Source organism: Pezoporus wallicus, unplaced genomic scaffold, assembly GCF_028554395.1.
Source record: "Pezoporus wallicus isolate ANWC-B61680 ecotype Strahan unplaced genomic scaffold, APGP_CSIRO_Pwel_v1 contig_4901, whole genome shotgun sequence".
Taxonomy (NCBI): Eukaryota; Metazoa; Chordata; class Aves; order Psittaciformes; family Psittacidae; genus Pezoporus; species Pezoporus wallicus.
Window position 1 is genome coordinate 5126683 of NW_026640354.1, and position 17389 is coordinate 5144071.

A 17389-nucleotide genomic window follows, 5' to 3' on the forward strand; every position below is an offset into this window, starting at 1 on the left:
AACCCATTCCAGTGCCTCACCATCCTTACAGTAAATAATTTCTCCCTTATATCCAATCTAATCTTTACCTTTAAAAGTTTAAACCCACTGAGCCTTGTCCTGTCACTACAGTACCTCATGAAGAGTCCCTCCCCAGCACCCTTATAAGCCCTCTTCAGACACTGGAAGGCTGCTATGAGGTCTCCATGCAGCCTTCTCTTCTCCAGCCTGAACAGACCCAACTTTCTCAGTCTATCTTGATACAGGAAGTGCTCCAGTCCCCTGATGATCCTTGAGGCCCTCCTCTAGACTTGTTCCAACAGTTCCATGTCCTTCTTATGTTGAGTACACCAGAACTGTATACAATACTCCAGGTGAGGTCTCACGAGAGCAGAGTAAAGGGGCAGGATGACCTCCTTCAACCTGCTGGTCACTCTCCTTTTGATGCAGCCCACGATACGGTTGGCTTTCTGGGCTGTGAGTGCACACTGAAGCCGGCTCATGTTCATTTTCTCATCGACCAGCACCCCCAAGTCGTTCTCCACAGGGCTGCTCTGAATCTCTTCTCTGCCCAGCCTGTAACTGTGCCTGGGATTGCTCCAACCCAGGTGTAGGTCCTTGCACTTGGCATGGTTAAACTTCATAAGGCTGGCATCAGCCCACCTCACAAGCATGTCGAGGTCCCTCTGGATGGCATTCCTTCCCTCCAGCATATCAACCGAACCACACAGCTTGGTGTCATCGGCAAACTTGCTGAGGGTGCACTCAATCCCCCTGTCCATGTCAGCGACAAAGATGTTGAACAAGACCGGTCCCAACACCCATCCCTGAGGGACACCACTCGTTACTGGTCTTCAGCTGGACATTGAGCCATTGACCACAACTCTTTGTGTGCGGCCATCCAGCCAGTTCTTTATCCACCAAGTGGTCCATCTATCAAATTGATGTCTCTTCAATTTAGAGACAAGGATGTAATGTGGTTTGACATCCAGTTTAGGAGCACTTCATACATATATTGTCAATGGTTAAAAATAGGCAGATGGTGCATAAGGAATGTAAGATGATACACAGAGATTTAGAATCTGTGGAACCGATAATAGTTGCAGCTTCCACAAACATCTGTGATTTTGCTTGATTTGTGCCAACTATTCTTATTATTCTTATATTATTCAGCATTTTAAAACTGAGCTGTGCTCTATTTCTTAGAAGATCATGCTGTCCTTTTTTAGTTTATAAGTGGATTTGCTGTCATGGGTTTGCAGGATATTTGCCTACTTTGTGTCAATCATGAAAATAACGGAGGTGATTACAAAGTATTTGTTTATGTAATAGAAGCATTTTTAATGCAATAGTTTTAAAAGAAGGAGCTTTAAAAATATACTGCTATGCTGCAAGAATCAAAATAGAAAACATACAACTTTTCTGTAGTAGATTGCAGTCATTTTGAACTAAGGAATGCAGGAAAAGCTGTTCCTTTGAAAATACAGCTACATTACTTTGGGGTATGATGGAATCCACATTACAGAACCAGAAGTACTTAAACTAATGTGTGGATGTCACCAAGGCAGCCTTGAGCAGAGTATGTTCTCCTTGGGAAGAACACTTTATCCTAGATTTATAGCAATGCACAGTTTGCCAGTAACATATCTGTTCATTCCAAGACAAAAAGAAGTCAAAATCTGTCAACAGTAGAACAGTTCCAGGTGAGTTATGGGCAGATTTTAATGGGTGCCTCAAGGCCTATGTTGAAGTCATAGAAGTTTACATGACTGCATAATAGGCTGCTATGAAAAGGCTCTATTTTCTCCCCCATTTCCTGTGTGGGAGACTTTTCATCATGAATGTACTATTGATCTCACTTAAACTGGCTTTTTTGTGAGACAGGACAGCTACCACAAGAAAAAAATCATTCAGTCTACTGACTGGAATTGGAAGTGGGGATAAGTATCCTCCTGATTACACAGAGTATTTTGATCTGTGTTCATACTATTTGTAAATGCACAGTCAGCCATTGCAGATGTCATTAGGTTTGGTACCTCCAACAACTGCTTCAGCCTCCCTAGAAAGAGTTGTTGATGCAAAATACCATATATTTGAGCTTTTACTTTCTAAGAAAAGCGGACAGTGGTAAAAGAATGTTTCATGTCTTTCTGAGTTTTAGGATTGATGTTAATGGTCCAAGAAGATACTGCCATAATAACAGTGGTACACTAAAAACCTTTTAAAGGGGAAAAGGAAATATAGTTGATACATATTTATTTTTTGTTTATCCAGTTAATATTTAGGGAATTTAGAAATCTATATTATATACTGAATGTAGAAAAGCACCATTAACAGCACAGTAAAAATTGTTTTACCAGAAAACTTACTAAAGTCTACCCATTTTTTTTTTGAGTTATGATCAACATTCCTGTGTCCCTCTGTTTCCTACAGGTGACAGTTTCAGTCTTCTCAAGGCATGAAGGAGTCTAGGCCCTAGTTGTTAACACCTTGAGCCCTTTCCCAAGAGAGGAATGATGTTTCTGGTGGGGGTTTCTTCCTCCTTAGTTAGGGATCCAGCTGGGGTTATTCTTACACATTTTCTCATCTAGCCCATATCCTGTCCTGGACTGCCAGCTGCAGCCTGGCAATGGTCCCCAGCCCTGCAGTCTCGGATGCACAAAGGGCTTTGTTTTGCCAGGCAGTGACAGGCAGGAGGTGTCACCCCCTCTGCAGCAGGACAACCCCCAGAGCTGAAGCTGGAGGAGGGGAGGCAGCAGTCACTGGGCCAGTTCAGGGATTGAGCCAATGAAACCCAGCTCAGGCCACGGTACTGCCAGAGGATCTCCCCTGCTGAGGGTAAACATTGTATTTACTGAGCTACCATAGTTAGCTCTGACTACACAGAGGCAAAAGTCCAAAAGTTCATCAACATCTGCTAGCACCCTGTCAATAACACTTTGTATTTTTCTGATGAGAAAAAGGAACTGAAATTTTGCTCAAGGAACTGAAATTTTATAAAATCCAGTAAATGTATAAAATGTTTAGGGCTGATTTTAATTTTTTTTCTTTTCCCCCCATATGTGCTTTTGTTCTCCTAGCATTTTAAAAGGCATCTCCAAGTAGAGTTTAGCTTTATCATCTGAGCTGGTCAGGTGCAAAAAACTGTCTTAAGCCTAGTTGTTTGCTTGTCTTACTGCTCACTAGCTCTGTTCTGGCAGCATGACTCAGCTTTGGTGTTGCATGCCTTGTGCATGAATGCTCTGCTGGAAGGGCAGTGTTGGACAGGAGGGATACAGCTGTCTGTTTCAATGGCCTTGGCTGGGTATGCTCCACAGACTACAGAGCTTGTTCCTTCCCTGGAAGCAGAGCTGGGAGGAGGCAATACCATGAAAGGGAGGGAGCAGGCCAGGATGGGGGGAACAGCTCTCTCCTGCTGTTGAAAATCAGCAGGACAACAGCATCCTAAATACCGGAGAGTGCTGAGGGGAGCAGGGAGTCTTCTTTAAGCTTCTTCTCTCATGTACAGTTCTTACTATTAAAAGGGTGTGTATCTGAATGCTGGCAACTTTGCAGCCTGCTGCATGGACTGCCCATTACTGTGACAAAGATAGGCAGACAGAGAGAAGCAGCCCTGAGGAAGGCAAGGAAAAGATTTTCTATGAAATCAAAGCTTATTCTCAAATGCCCTCTTGTGGGAGTCAGCATACACAGGATCATTATAATTATCCCATAGTAAAGAGCTACTGGACAAATGGACAGATGACAACACTGCCACCTTCTTACTTCACAATATTTTAATTTTGTCAAGTAAAGGGTTTCAAAACCATCTGACAGTTAAGATAGGTAAAGGCAGCTCATGTCTGTTAGCTTGGCAAGTCACAAAAAGTAAAAGGACTTGTTTTGTACATCCAGAGTAGTTAATTCTGAGCATTATAAGAACCTGAAGATAGGTGAAGTAGGGAACAGTAGAACACCTTCAGTACCTTGTGTAGTAAAGCACCCTAAAGCAGGTGGGCTAGAATTGGAATTCATCAATGACACAAAAGGAGGAGGCAATTTTATGAGGTGCTGGTTACTGACCTTTTTTCCTAATTTGAGTGGATTTTCTCTGGTCATATCAGTCACTGGAAACCAAGAATTTTGTAAGTCAGTGTTTGGTATAAGAAGGCATGGGCTTTTAACTGAAAATAGGTGATGGGATTATATTTTGTCCATTGTAAACTCTTTGCCTGTTTTAAGTTTTATAAGAGATTATTAATTAAATGAATTTCAAAACTGTTTGCATGTGCCTGAGTGAAGTGATTCCTAACTTAGGAAGCTGACACCAGTGAACACTGGGTAGAATATAGATGTTTCCGAAGTGATTTTTGCTTTAGAACTTAGTACTGAATTTTGTTGTGATTTATATGCATGAGATTTCTAATCAGATTTCCTCACCTATATCATGGTCTACATGAATTCTCTGTGTGTAACATGATCCTTATTTTAGATTTTGCCTGTGTCTCATTCATGTTTATCATTATCATGCGGCAGTATGAATCAAAATCTACCATCAGGTGACGTATTGACTTAAATAAGTATTAGGCTTTACACAGCAGACTAAACAAATTTGCAAGTCTTTTAATATGCTTTATGAAGTTCAAATCCATGTAATTTCCTCTGACATGTCTCATGAGCTTCAGGAATTCTGTAGTAGCCATTGTGGCTAAACAAGTGGTCCCTGCAACACTGAACATCTGAAAACCAAAATTATAAAAGCATGTGCAGTGTTTCACAGCTCACCTCACTCCATCACAAGGGAACAGGTGATATCTTTTTTGTTCTTTCAAAAATCTTTTCCTGTTCATTATTTTTCAACTGTTTTCTAAGCTTTGTTTTCAGTAAGTTGGCAAAAGCTGTTCTATTTTAGGCAGCTTTTGGTTAACCCAGATGTTTTTAGTTAATATCAGGACTACTGGAGAGTTTAAAATAATTGAGTCACTCCATCCTGTATTCCTTCCATGCTAATCATCTCCAGTCCTGTCCTCAACAATTAGAAGGAAAGAATTGGCCTGAGAAGTCCATTGGTGCTCACCCATCTTTAGAGTCAGTCACAGATCACAGAATTATAGAATTGTTTGGGTTGGAAGGGACCTTAAAGGTCGTTTAGTTCCAAACCCCCTGCCACAGACAGAAACACTTTCCACTAGACCTGGTTGCCAGACCACTGATTGCTCAAAGCCCTGTACATCCTGACCTTGAACATTTCCAGGGATGGAGCATTCAGAGGTTCTTGGGAAACCTTTTTTAGTGTCTCACTGTCGTGGTTTAAATCCAGTCAGGTAATTCGTTCCCTCACTTCCCCCCCTTTCTTGCCCTCCCCCTGCTCTCGGAGGGACGGAGAGGAGAATCAAAAGAATGCAACTCCCACGGGTTGAGATAAGAACAGTTTAGTAACTAAGGTATAACACAAATCACTACTGCTACCACCAATGATAATAATGATAAAGGAAATAACAAGGGAACAGAATACAACACCTCACCACCCGCTGACCGATAACTCGCCCCCCAAGCCCGACCAAGCTCCGACCGATACCTCCTCCAACCCTCCAGTCTCCCAGCCCTTCCGGGTAACTCCCAGTTACATCCTGGGCATGACGTGCTGTGGTATGGAATAGCTCTTTGGTCAGTTTGGGTCAGGTGTCCTGTCTCTGCTTCCTCCTGGCTTCCCCTCCTCAGTCGGCAGAGCATGAGGCTCACAAAGTCCTTGGCCAAACCAAAACATCCTTTTATCAGCTCTGTTCCCGAGCTGAAAGTCAAAACACTGCACTGCACCAGCTACCAAGAAGAGAAAAAATGACTGCTACTGCTGAACCCAGGACATTATCCACCCCTTATTCCATACCATTCACGTCATGCTCAGTTCCCACATTTTCAATATACCATCACTCTTATCTTAGTGCATGGACCAGTCCCTATAAAGCTGCTGAGTCCATGTGGTCCATGATGTCAGGCTCCATCTCTTGTAACAGTCTTCCAGAGCAGGAGAGACTGTGTGCAGTGTTCACACTTGTGAATAACCTGGGCAATAGTGTCCATTGCTAAATCCACCCCTCGATCACGAGTCCATCTATATGTTGCATCTCTGCTCTGATGGCCTGAAGTGCCATGGGCCCACCAGGCTCAAAATAATTCACTGTCCCCTTCAGCAGTTTCTGCAGCTTGTTGTTGGGGACTCCATACAGCTGCCTTCCATCTCCGATGTTTCCAAAGCACTGGAGGGGCCCAGTGGACTAGATACTTGCCCATATTGTCACACACACCCTGCCACTCATGACTGTCCAGCCTTAGAGAAAACCTTTTGGTCTCCCTATATTGTTGTCTAACCCCAGACAAGACCCAAACCTGACTCTGCTTAACTTTTGAGATCGGACAAAATGGTTGTGGGTAGAACACAGCCTGTGTGTGTGCCAACATGCTGATCCCCACCACAATCAGCAGACAGGTCCCAAGGATACCCAAAGGCCATTCAAAACCTTCAGAACTCTCAAACGATGCTGCTGTACTTGTCACTGGGGCTGGTGTAGCCGCTGTGCTTGCCGGCTCTCCCACCACCGGCTTCTCTTTTCCTGAGTCCAGCTCTTCCTCCTCTGCCTTGCTGGGAAGTGCTGCGTGGTCTCCTGCGTCCTCCTGGGGCTCGGCAGGCGGCTGCCGGGGAATGCTCTCGGCCGTCGCGGGGCTCGGCTCCTCCGCGGGGCTCGGCTCCTCCGCGGGGCTCGGCTCCTCCGCCGCCTTATCCCGCTGCTCGGCAGCCGCTTCCTTCTGCTCCTCGACCGCCCCGGCCTCCTCCACCGGCAGCCGTCCCCTGGCTGCCTCCGGCCCCGCTCCCGCCGCCGCTTGGTGCCCGGGGCCGCTCTCCCGGGCAGCTTCAGCAGCCGCCGGCTCCCGGGACCGCTCCCCCTCAGTTCCCCGCAGCCTCACGAAGATGGAGAGTAGGGTGAGGGCCAGGACGGTGAAGAGCAGCCGGACGGCCAGGTACAAGTCCACGGCCACGTCCGTCCCGCCCTGCTGCTGGAGCCCGCCCGTATTACAAGCCATTGCCATAAAGCACAGTGAGACAAGAACCTTAGCCCAGGCCCCACACTTGATAAACACTATCACAGCAAATACCGGCTCTACGTAAGTTACAACGGTCTGAAGCTGTGAGATCAAGAAGAACAACTCTGATACCCAATAAATCAGCATTGCGACGAGTGACTATTAATCCAGTCAGATCTGTCGTTATCTCAACCCTTCGTGCCCCACGTTGGGCACCAAAAAAAAAGAACTGTCGTGGTTTAAATCCAGTCAGGTAATTCGTTCCCTCACTTCCCCCCCTTTCTTGCCCTCCCCCTGCTCTCGGAGGGACGGAGAGGAGAATCAAAGGAATGCAACTCCCACGGGTTGAGATAAGAACAGTTTAGTAACTAAGGTATAACACAAATCACTACTGCTACCACCAATGATAATAATGATAAAGGAAATAACAAGGGAACAGAATACAACACCTCACCACCCGCTGACCGATAACTCGCCCCCCAAGCCCGACCAAGCTCTGACCGATACCTCCTCCAACCCTGCAGTCTCCCAGCCCTCCCGGGTAACTCCTAGTTACATCCTGGGCATGACGTGCTGTGGTATGGAATAGCTCTTTGGTCAGTTTGGGTCAGGTGTCCTGTCTCTGCTTCCTCCTGGCTTCCCCTCCTCCCTGGCAGAGCATGAGGCTCACAAAGTCCTTGGCCAAACCAAAACATCCTTTTATCAGCTCTGTTCCCGAGCTGAAAGTCAAAACACTGCACTGCACCAGCTACCAAGAAGGAGAAAAAATGCTACTGCTGAACCCAGGACACTCACCACCCTCATAGTGAAGAAGATACTCAGTTCTGGTTGCATAGCATGCATCAGATTGTTGTTGCAATCAATGGCCCTTCCAGAAGCAGCCCCAAAGCCAGGTATTTTCTCTGATGTCTTGTAATGACCAAGGTCACGTAAAAAAACATGCCTATAACTGATCTGTAGTCAAACTGCTAAAAGTATTTCAAACCAATCTAAAACCTGGAAGCTGAAGACTGAAGAGGGTGGTATGGTTACCACAGCTCCTCACCACCAGCGTTGTGATCCATAGTGGGCCCATGCTGGATTGCCTTTCCCTCTGCTCAGCCAGAGCAGTGCCAATAGGCTGCTGGTTTTCAGAAACGTTCCAGAAGGGAGGTTGCCAGGGGCAGGCTCCCCACAGCTGTGTGTGCAAACTTAACATGCTGGAAAATAAACACTATTTATGCATACATGCAAATGTATTCAATATGTATTTCTGTGGTTATTAGAGAATGTTTATCATCATGTCAAGTGTAATTGTATCGGCTTCCCCTCGAAGAAATTCAGGATAGAACAGAGTGGAAAAGTAACGATCAGGAGAGTGCAGAAAAGTCTGTTTAAGTTTCATCATGTTGCAAATTACATTACATAAAAAATTGATAAAATAATACATTAAAAACTATTAAATTGCATGAAAGAAAACCAAATCAATTATAGTTCAGTACCAGTGTTTTTTTTTCCAGTCATCTAAAAATCAAGCAGTGCCTCATTATTTTTTTTGTGAGAAATCTAATGTTACATTTCTCCAATAGTTTTCCATCTGCAAATACTATGCTTGACTTGTTTGAATTAGAAGGTGAGTAGTAACAGTTGGATCCGTCTGACAAAAGATAAGTTAATTCTTCAATCAGAAGTTTAATTAATTTATATGCGATTTACTTTATTATTGCTCTATTGGAGGCATTACAAGATAATTTTTGTATTTCAGTTTATCTGTTTTAGATATAATGTGGGTTTTTTCTAATAATGATGACAATTGTCATGCATAATACAGTGTATGTAGAACATACTTTAGTATCTTTCTGGGTCTAACGGTGTATTAATTAATTTTAGATAAACTGTAACATAATAATGTAATATGTTAGGTTTCGTTTTCAGTAAAAAATATTTGTCAGTTGCTGGGGGTCCTTTAGCAAATAAAAGATAAAAAGTAATCATGTTGAGAAAAGCTCATACAGTGATTAAAGCACACACAGAAGTCTCCAGAAAACATGGTTGAAAGTCTTATTCTTCCTGAGTTACTGTGGGAAATCAACCAAATTTTTCCTTACCTCCGTACTTTTTCATAAACTATTTCTTTTTTCCTTTTCTTTGCATGTGCTTTCTATTTATATTCTAAACAATTACAGTCATGGATGTCATTGTACTGTGAACAGTGATAGGCCAGCACAGTAAGCACAATTTTTGCTTTTTACATGAGCGCACCTGTAAAATATGTAAAATAACATAGGGATTTCAAGACAATTTCCAACTAGGTTAAGATTTTTGTTATAACTACCTCAATTAACATCTTGGGACTAAATTTTCTGTTATGACATGAGCAATTAGTGAATAGATATTTGATACAGGAAAATCTGCAACCAGCCATTTTCCCCACTGCATATTTTTCCATCACTCCCAGACATTTTGTTAGCCAATTTGAGAAACAGAAGTAGCATCTTACAGAAGAATGGTTTTCTCCAATTTTTTTATAGCAGATGGTTCCTCTTTGGAAAAAAATCTCCCAAATCATTGATGTTGGAAAGTCTGTTGTTCAGTAACTCCTTTGCAGTAACTACTATCATTGTACCAGAGGTTTTCCTACTAAAATGTATTTCCCAGTATATGCCAGGCTGTCTTTTTAACAAGTGAAGCAACTCACCTTGGGCACCTCTTGTTTGACAGAGTTATGCTGTAAAAGGTATGACATTACCAGTTTCAGTGTGACCACACTAAGTAGGAGCCGTATTTGGTACCGTCTTCAGAAAACATGTTGAGTTTTCTTCTTCTTTGTCTTGATTTTTCTTTCTTTTATTTTTAAACACCTACTTTTTTTCTTTATTTTTTTCCCCTTCCCCTCAATTCTGCAACTCCCTGAAACTACTGATTTTTCTACGTTTGAGACATTTTACATGTGTTAGGCATTTGTTCTTTGTCCATGTTGTTTACATCAAACCTGAAACTTTTTTTGCCCAGCTCCTATGTTAGATTTTTTGCTTTGCTACCAGTAACTGGTCACAGGTGAGCTGTTAATACCATTGGAGTCCCAGTACCCTGTTACAAATGCATCCTCAAGGCCTCTGCTCTCTCCCCTGGACTCCCTCACACTGCAGCCTTATTCTAGGATCATAATTAGTTCATTCTGTACAGCACAACTACTTGTTATTTCTGTCTACATCTCATTAAAAATAAGCATCACATGATGCAATTTACAAAATTAAGGAAGACTAAAATAAATTAAGCAAGATCCACCTGACCCCTAGACATGTCCTGAGGCTTCTGGTGTTAGCTTGACACCAAACCTGTGGCCTGATGTTTGAAATGGCAATGACAAGCATACTGGGCTGCCGAGCTACAGTGGGGACATTACTGCACTGGTTGACTGACTTCACTTGATCAGAGACTCTTGTTTGCCCAGATCTGAGGAGTCTTGAGGCAGGAGGGGAAAAGCATAGAGTGCAAAGTGGCATTTTTAAAGCTGTTTATACAAGTTTTGTTAGAATACTTTTTTCCTTGACACCTTTGCAGTCAGAAAGAAACAGAATTGCATGGATTATTTGCTCTGGTAGCAGAAGAGCAGCACCTGACAGACAGCTTCCCTGGAACCTCCAAGGGCAGGATGAACACATTTCGCATGATGACAGTGATGTTATAGAACCCAGCTGCCTAAGGGTGAGCTATAACTATCACAGACAGATACCTGGTTCACAGACTTCTCTTGATGTTTTCCCAGAAAAGGCTCATAGAAGGCTACAGGATGATTAACTTTATTCTGAAAGTCTTCTAACCTGTAGATTTGTGATTGTATGCTCTAAGTTCCAACTGTATACCAGAAGGCAGTTAATGTTGCCCATTAACCACCTTGTATTGAACCTAATTACTTTTGATTAAAGCACCCAATGAATCCAAAAGGCTTAAAACTTGATACAAAGGCATGAAGACAAGTCAGAATTTTACTGGCATTTTTTTCTAGTAGGAATCACAACCATACTTAAAAGTTTATATTAAATATTTTATTTAAATTTTTGTCTTCAACTTCGAGCCACTGTGTATCATTAGTTTTTCTACACAAAAATGAAAAAGCCTCTTGCTACCCAAGTATTTTCTCTTTGTAAAGACACTTCTACACTGTAATCAAGTCACTTCTTGTTTTTGTTTGTTGTAAGTGAAACAGATGGAGCTCTTTAAGCCTTTGCCAACAGCATGCTTTCTTTAGTTGTTGAATAAATTGTGTGTCTTTTCCTGCATTCTTCCACTTATTTTTAATACGGAACATTGTAGTTAATGTTTTATGCAACAGTATTTTACACATCAATACAACACAAAACCATTCTTGGTTTTTTAAATACATTTGAGATTTTTTTCTTCCCCTCAGAGCACTGCAATAGGGCTCATATGCTGAGGTCCTCAGCAGTCCTTTTCAGATCACTTGTTTCCTCACATACAGTTCAGCAGCTGTAACCTACATGTCTTTTTCTTTGCCTGTATCTGGCAGCTGCAAGTGACCAGAAGTGACCCACAGTACATAGAAAAAATGTACTGTGTAACTAAAAAAAATTACCACAGGATTTGAGTTAGTGTATATGCTTGCTGTTCTGTGGAAGGGAGGTACCAGAAAGGAAGAGAGAGTGGAAATGAAGTGTCTTTTTAAAAGTCAGTGTTGAAATAATAGAGTAAGGGCTTTTCTCATCCACCTACAGAAAAAGAGGGAACAATGAAATGGCTCATTTGTCTCATTATGATTTTCTCATGAGAAAGACTTGAGGGGTGAAGACAGGTTGAATGTGCTGAAAGCTGTACTGCTCTCTTTGTAAGAGTAGGATTTTCCATCTACCCCTCTGTAGTTTAAACCATGCACATTTATGGTGTGCATGAAGAATGTGTTTGCCTACTAGTGTTAATATTTTCATCTTTTGTTTCTCTTGTCTACTGCATTCTGTACTGACCTTCATTTTATCTGACTAAGACAGAAATGTGTTTTGACAGAGACACACAGTGGAGAAAAAGATTTGGACAGAAGCACTGGGTTCCAAAGTGGGAGCTCTGTTATCACACCCCAAGTGACTTAAGACCTTTACTCTACCATGTGGCAAAGCAAATTTCCAGACAGTCAATTCACTAATTCACTATATGAACATAAAAGCCTTTGGACCTTCTTCAGTGTTACAGTGCGTATGCTCTGTAAAATATATAACTCTAGAACAAAACAGTAAATATTATCTATTCCATCCTCATCCCAGCAGAAAACCTATACTATACATACATTATTTCTCTCATATTTTTGTCTCACCTTAAAGAAGTCCAACAGCATTCCTTATTTTCCTCAAGCAGTCTTTCCAGTGTGTTCTTATACTGAGCATCAAAAGTAGTTCCTTATCATCTGATCTAACTTTCACTGTAATTTAAATGTAGATTATTTCTTACCCTGTCTGCTACAAACATGGAGAACTAAAGACATTTGCAGAAGCCTTTTCTTATTTTGTAATTATCATAATTTCTATTCAGATATTCTTTATTTAGGCTTTAGACCCCACTTGTTTTGTTTATCATAAGAAGTCAGGCTGTCAAGTTCTTTGTCACTCCTGTCATCTATACATGGACTGTTTTCATTCGGTCCACATTTTTGTTGAATGCAGCTCACTGCACAGTACAAAGCACTCCAAATGAAGCTTTACTCCAGCTCAATGAGAATGGAAGGATTATTTTATGCTTCTAAGTGGTTATGTTCCTTTTTATATATCCCAGCACACTATTTGATTTGAAACAAAATTCTGGAGTTTATTCCTACTTAACTGGTGATTTGCTGTATTTCGAGATCTTCAACTTGTTCTGAGTGGATAACATTTGTTATTTCAAACTCTATCTCCAATTTGTCAAAATTTCTGAAGACTTCTAATCCTGTCCTCCAGTATACCTTTTCATGTTGCCACCAATAAGCTTACCCTGTTGTCAACCATCCAGACTGTTATTGAAAAAAATGAGTGGAACTAGATGGGCAGTAGACCGCTTCAAAATCTTTATACATTTTGGTAGGAAAACCACAGATAACTAATGTATGAATATGGCTTTCCAATATTTTTTATTCACCTCATATCTTGTAGTTCATATCCGGTCCAATTATTAGTATTTCACATGAAACAGCAGCAGAAACATAAGTGAAATCAAGGACTATGATATATGCCACTTCTTCTTTTTTTCTATAATCCACAAGGCCTGGAACCGTAGTATAGGACGGAATTGGTTTGCTTCCATAAGCTCATTTTTTTGTAAATTATTTTATACTTTAGGTTCTTACAACTAATCAATTTAGTAACTTTGTCCTGTATTTCCTCCAGGAAAAGAAATTACACAAGTGGATCTATAATTTCCCAGCTCTGTCTTTTACTCTTTTTTAAAGGCAGACTCTTTATTGAGTCTTCAGGTACTTTACCTATCTTACACAAGTTTGCAAAGAAAACTGCTGAGCTTTCATCAGCCACTAACCAATTGTAAAGTTCATCAAACCAGCCTGTATGAACATCTAACTCATGTGACAATTCTCCAGCCTGCCTTTTCTGTTCAATTAAGGTAATGATCTGATGCAGTTGACCTTTTTACTGATGGATTAAGCAAAAACAGCATTAAAAATCTGGCATGATTACCATGATCAGTGTCCATCTTTCTCCATTTAATGGCAAACCACACTTTTCATTCATCTTTAATGCTGAAGTTCTTACATCATCATTTCTTGTTATCTTGACCATCCAACAACAGCTACGTCTTATTCAGTGCCTTTGCCAGTCTGATTTCATACCTGCCTACTTGCGCTGTACTTCTTAAGCTATCCTTAGTAACCTGACATTGTTTTGCTAGTTGGGCATTTTCATCCTTTCAAAATCAGGAAGTATCAGATCGGTCTCCTAATACCTCATGCCTTCCTCCCACAAAACGATAACTGGTCCTGCTGCAGCACCTTCCTTAATTAGCCTTTTAATTTAATTCAGCCTCCCAGCAGGTTTCACATAAGAAATTTTCTGCATTCTTTGATTCTTTTTTTTTTCTGAATTTCTTTGTTATTTTGTTCACCCTTCTCTCCTTCCCTCTCCCTTTCCATGGATCTTGATTGCTCTCACCCACGTTCTTTGCATTCCTTTCCTCATTTTCAGATACTACTTTGCCTTTTCATTTGGAATCAAATCCCAAAAAATCTGTTTGTTGTTGTCTTTTCCACTATCACACGACAAATTGCAAATAACACATTCAGAAATCTTTGAATTTTTGAATGATGCTTCACTTCCAAAACAATGTTTTGGTAGTTAATACTCTTAAGTCCTGTGTTCTTAAAAATCCTGCTAGTTTTCTTATATATTTAAAAAAATAAAAAAACAAAACCAAACAACAAACAAAAAACGCCTATAAAACCCTAAGCTTTCATTCTACTGGTTTTACTGGACTTGTGATCTGTAGTGAATGATTAAATGTAGCAGATAACAATGAGTGTGCAGTATTTCCCACATACTTGCTAAGTCTGATCTAGAGTCTATCATTCTCCTTGTCTATGAGCTTCTGCTTTGTTCCCCTTACAGCCTTTTCTAAATAATTATTTTAGAGAAACAGTGTAAAGAGGAGAGTTCCCCCCCGCCTTCTCATCACTTTTCCCTCTATCAATTGTGTGATTTTTACATAGATTCTATTTTTACCTGTTAGGTCAAAGAATATCATATGGTTAAGAAAAAGCGCCAGATTATGCCCTCTGCCAGCCATGTATTTATTGATGGAATGAATCTATAATTCTCTGAGTGCTGGTTACCCCAGAAACCCCATGTGATCCTTGAATTCAGCTCCTTAGAATGAGATTCCTGGGAGGCATTACCTGATATATCCAATTTGAGTGACACAAGGATCCTTCCATTACTTTCTGTGTAGAATACCAGTGGCCATTCTACTCGCTTACATCTGTCACAGCTACAGTTTTCCTTCTATATGGCTGGAGTAGCTTCTGGTGTTCATGGAAACTCTTAACCTCTACAGTTGTTCTTTCATTTTAGATCAATTTTGGATCAGAAAGATCACAATATAAGTTATACCAGGGTAGGGCTTGCTCTGTATTAATGCAGTGCACTATAGAGAGACGAGGAACTGTGGGTTTTCTTTGGTATGCCAAATGAGTTAATTGTTTTCATACTCCACCTCGTATATTGTCTTCTAGATAGTCTTCTATATATTCTCCTATACTTCTTTTGTTTCAGATTTGAATTAATTTGAATTCCAACTCAATCAACTCTCTTTAAATGCAGAAAAATGAAGAAACAATTGAGGAAATTTGTGGTTTTCTGTTGGGATCTGAGAAATTACTGCATTCATCTAAACATGGAAGCAGCCTTGATAAATATTTTTCTTATTATTGTTACTAAGGTTATTAAGTCTCTAAAATATTTTTTAGAATGTGGCATATAGTCAAACTAATTATGGTGTTCAGATGTAACGCTGCAATACACAAAACATATTTGCAAATGTAGGTCAGACTTATTCCTTTAAAATATTTAATTTGTTCACTATCAGCTATGATCTATGAATATCTCTGGTTTTAAAGCTGTTAAGTAGAAATAGTGTTTCCAACCCAGAAAACTTAAATTATGCACTTGTCACTTGCACTGTGAAGTGGCTTTTCTGCTTTCACAAACCCAGCATGATTTATAGCTTTAATGTTTAATTTTCTTTTCTTTCAGACAAAAACTGTTCCATGGATATTGATGAATGCTCCTCCAAGCCCTGCAAAAATGGAGGCCATTGCCATGATTTGATTGATGAATTTTACTGTAGCTGTTTGCCAGGTAAGAAGTCAGATACTTAGGTGAGAAATGTTCTGTGGTATTCAAGAACGAAATACAGTTTTTCATAAGCACACAACTAAGTAGTCACTTATTTTGCTTGACAAGAGAAAATGACCAAGCAAATATTCTTTAAGCAAACTCTACAATTACTATGCAGCTGGTGTCAGCAGAATTTATTTACAAGATATAACCTGTGTACCAGAAATCCTGCCTTGTAAACTGATGAATGAAGAGTCTTGGAAATCAACCAGTACTATCAGTGGTATTCACTCTAGTGTCTTTGAGGGAATCTGAATTTCTAAATCTTTCCCAATGTTAGGTTTTTTTCTTTAATGTAGAATGATATTGTTTCAGGCTTTCTTACTAGAAAATTTTAGCTTTTAAATTTCTTATGATACTCTGAAGGAAAAAAAAATAGGGTGAGTATTTATACAGTAGTTATCATAAGGGTTGCTGTGGTGGGTTGGTCCTGTTTGTATGACATGTGGCCAACCAAATCCACTCTATCACTTCCCTCCTCAACCGGACAGGAAGACACCACTCACCAATTACTGGCATGGGCAAAACAGACTTGACTTGGGGAAATTAGTTTAATTTGTTAAAAATTAACAATTTGTTTAATTTATTGCAAACCAGAGTAGGATAATGACAAATAAAAACTTGCTGTCATTTAAACCCAGCCCGTAACTCAGAACCATTCAGGCGCTCACTCACTCCCCCTTTCACCCTCCCTGGGTAGGATGAGGCGGAGAATCAAAAGAATGTAAACCTGGACTGAGATAAGAACAGTTTAATAGCTGAAGAATGATATACTACTATGGGAAATAACAAGACGAGAGAAAATAAAACTAAAAGGGGAAACTAAAAACCAACCAAACAATAAACACAAGTGATGCACAATACAACTGCTCACCACCTTCCAACCGATACCAAGCCCAACCTGAGCAGTGATCTGCCCTTCTGGGCAACTCCCTACAGCTTATATACTGGACATGACATGCTGTGGTATGGAATACCCCTTTGGCTAGTTTGGGTCAAGTGTCCTCTCTCTGTTTCCTACTGGCTTCTTGTGCCTTTCCTCACTGGCAAAGCATAAGAGACTGAAAAGCGCTTGGCCAGGATAAGCACTACTTAGCAAAAGTTAAGACATTGGTGTGTTATCAGCATTGCTCTCAGACTAAAGCAGAAACACAGCACTGCACCAGCTACTGGAAAAAAAAACAACACAAAAAACCAAACAACAAACCAAAACCAAAACCAACTGTTACAGCTGAAACCAGGACAAAACTAAACCTTAACACCTTCCCCTCATTCCTCCTTTCTTCCTGGGCTTATCTTTACTCCTAAATTCTCTACCTCCTCAGACAGACAGGGAATGGGGGTTGTAGTCATTTCATCAAACGTCTCTGCCACACCTTCCTCCTGAGGGGAAGACTCCTCACACTCTTCCCTGCTCCACTGTGTGGTCCCTCCCACAGGAGACAGTTCTGTATGAACTTCTCCAAAGTGAGCCCTCCCACAGG

The 17389-nt window shown here is 40.8% G+C and overlaps 1 protein-coding gene across 1 annotated transcript in view; it reads left to right on the forward strand.

The window, feature by feature from the left end:
* Window positions 1-17389, forward strand: part of EYS (eyes shut homolog) — a gene marked incomplete at its 3' end in the record, with an annotated part of 771151 nt that overhangs the window by 211175 nt on the left and 542587 nt on the right. Inside the window, exon 14 of the mRNA XM_057418821.1 lies at window positions 15762-15866. Within this exon, the coding sequence (XP_057274804.1) occupies window positions 15762-15866 (105 nt within the window). The remainder of the gene's footprint in view (window positions 1-15761; window positions 15867-17389) is intronic.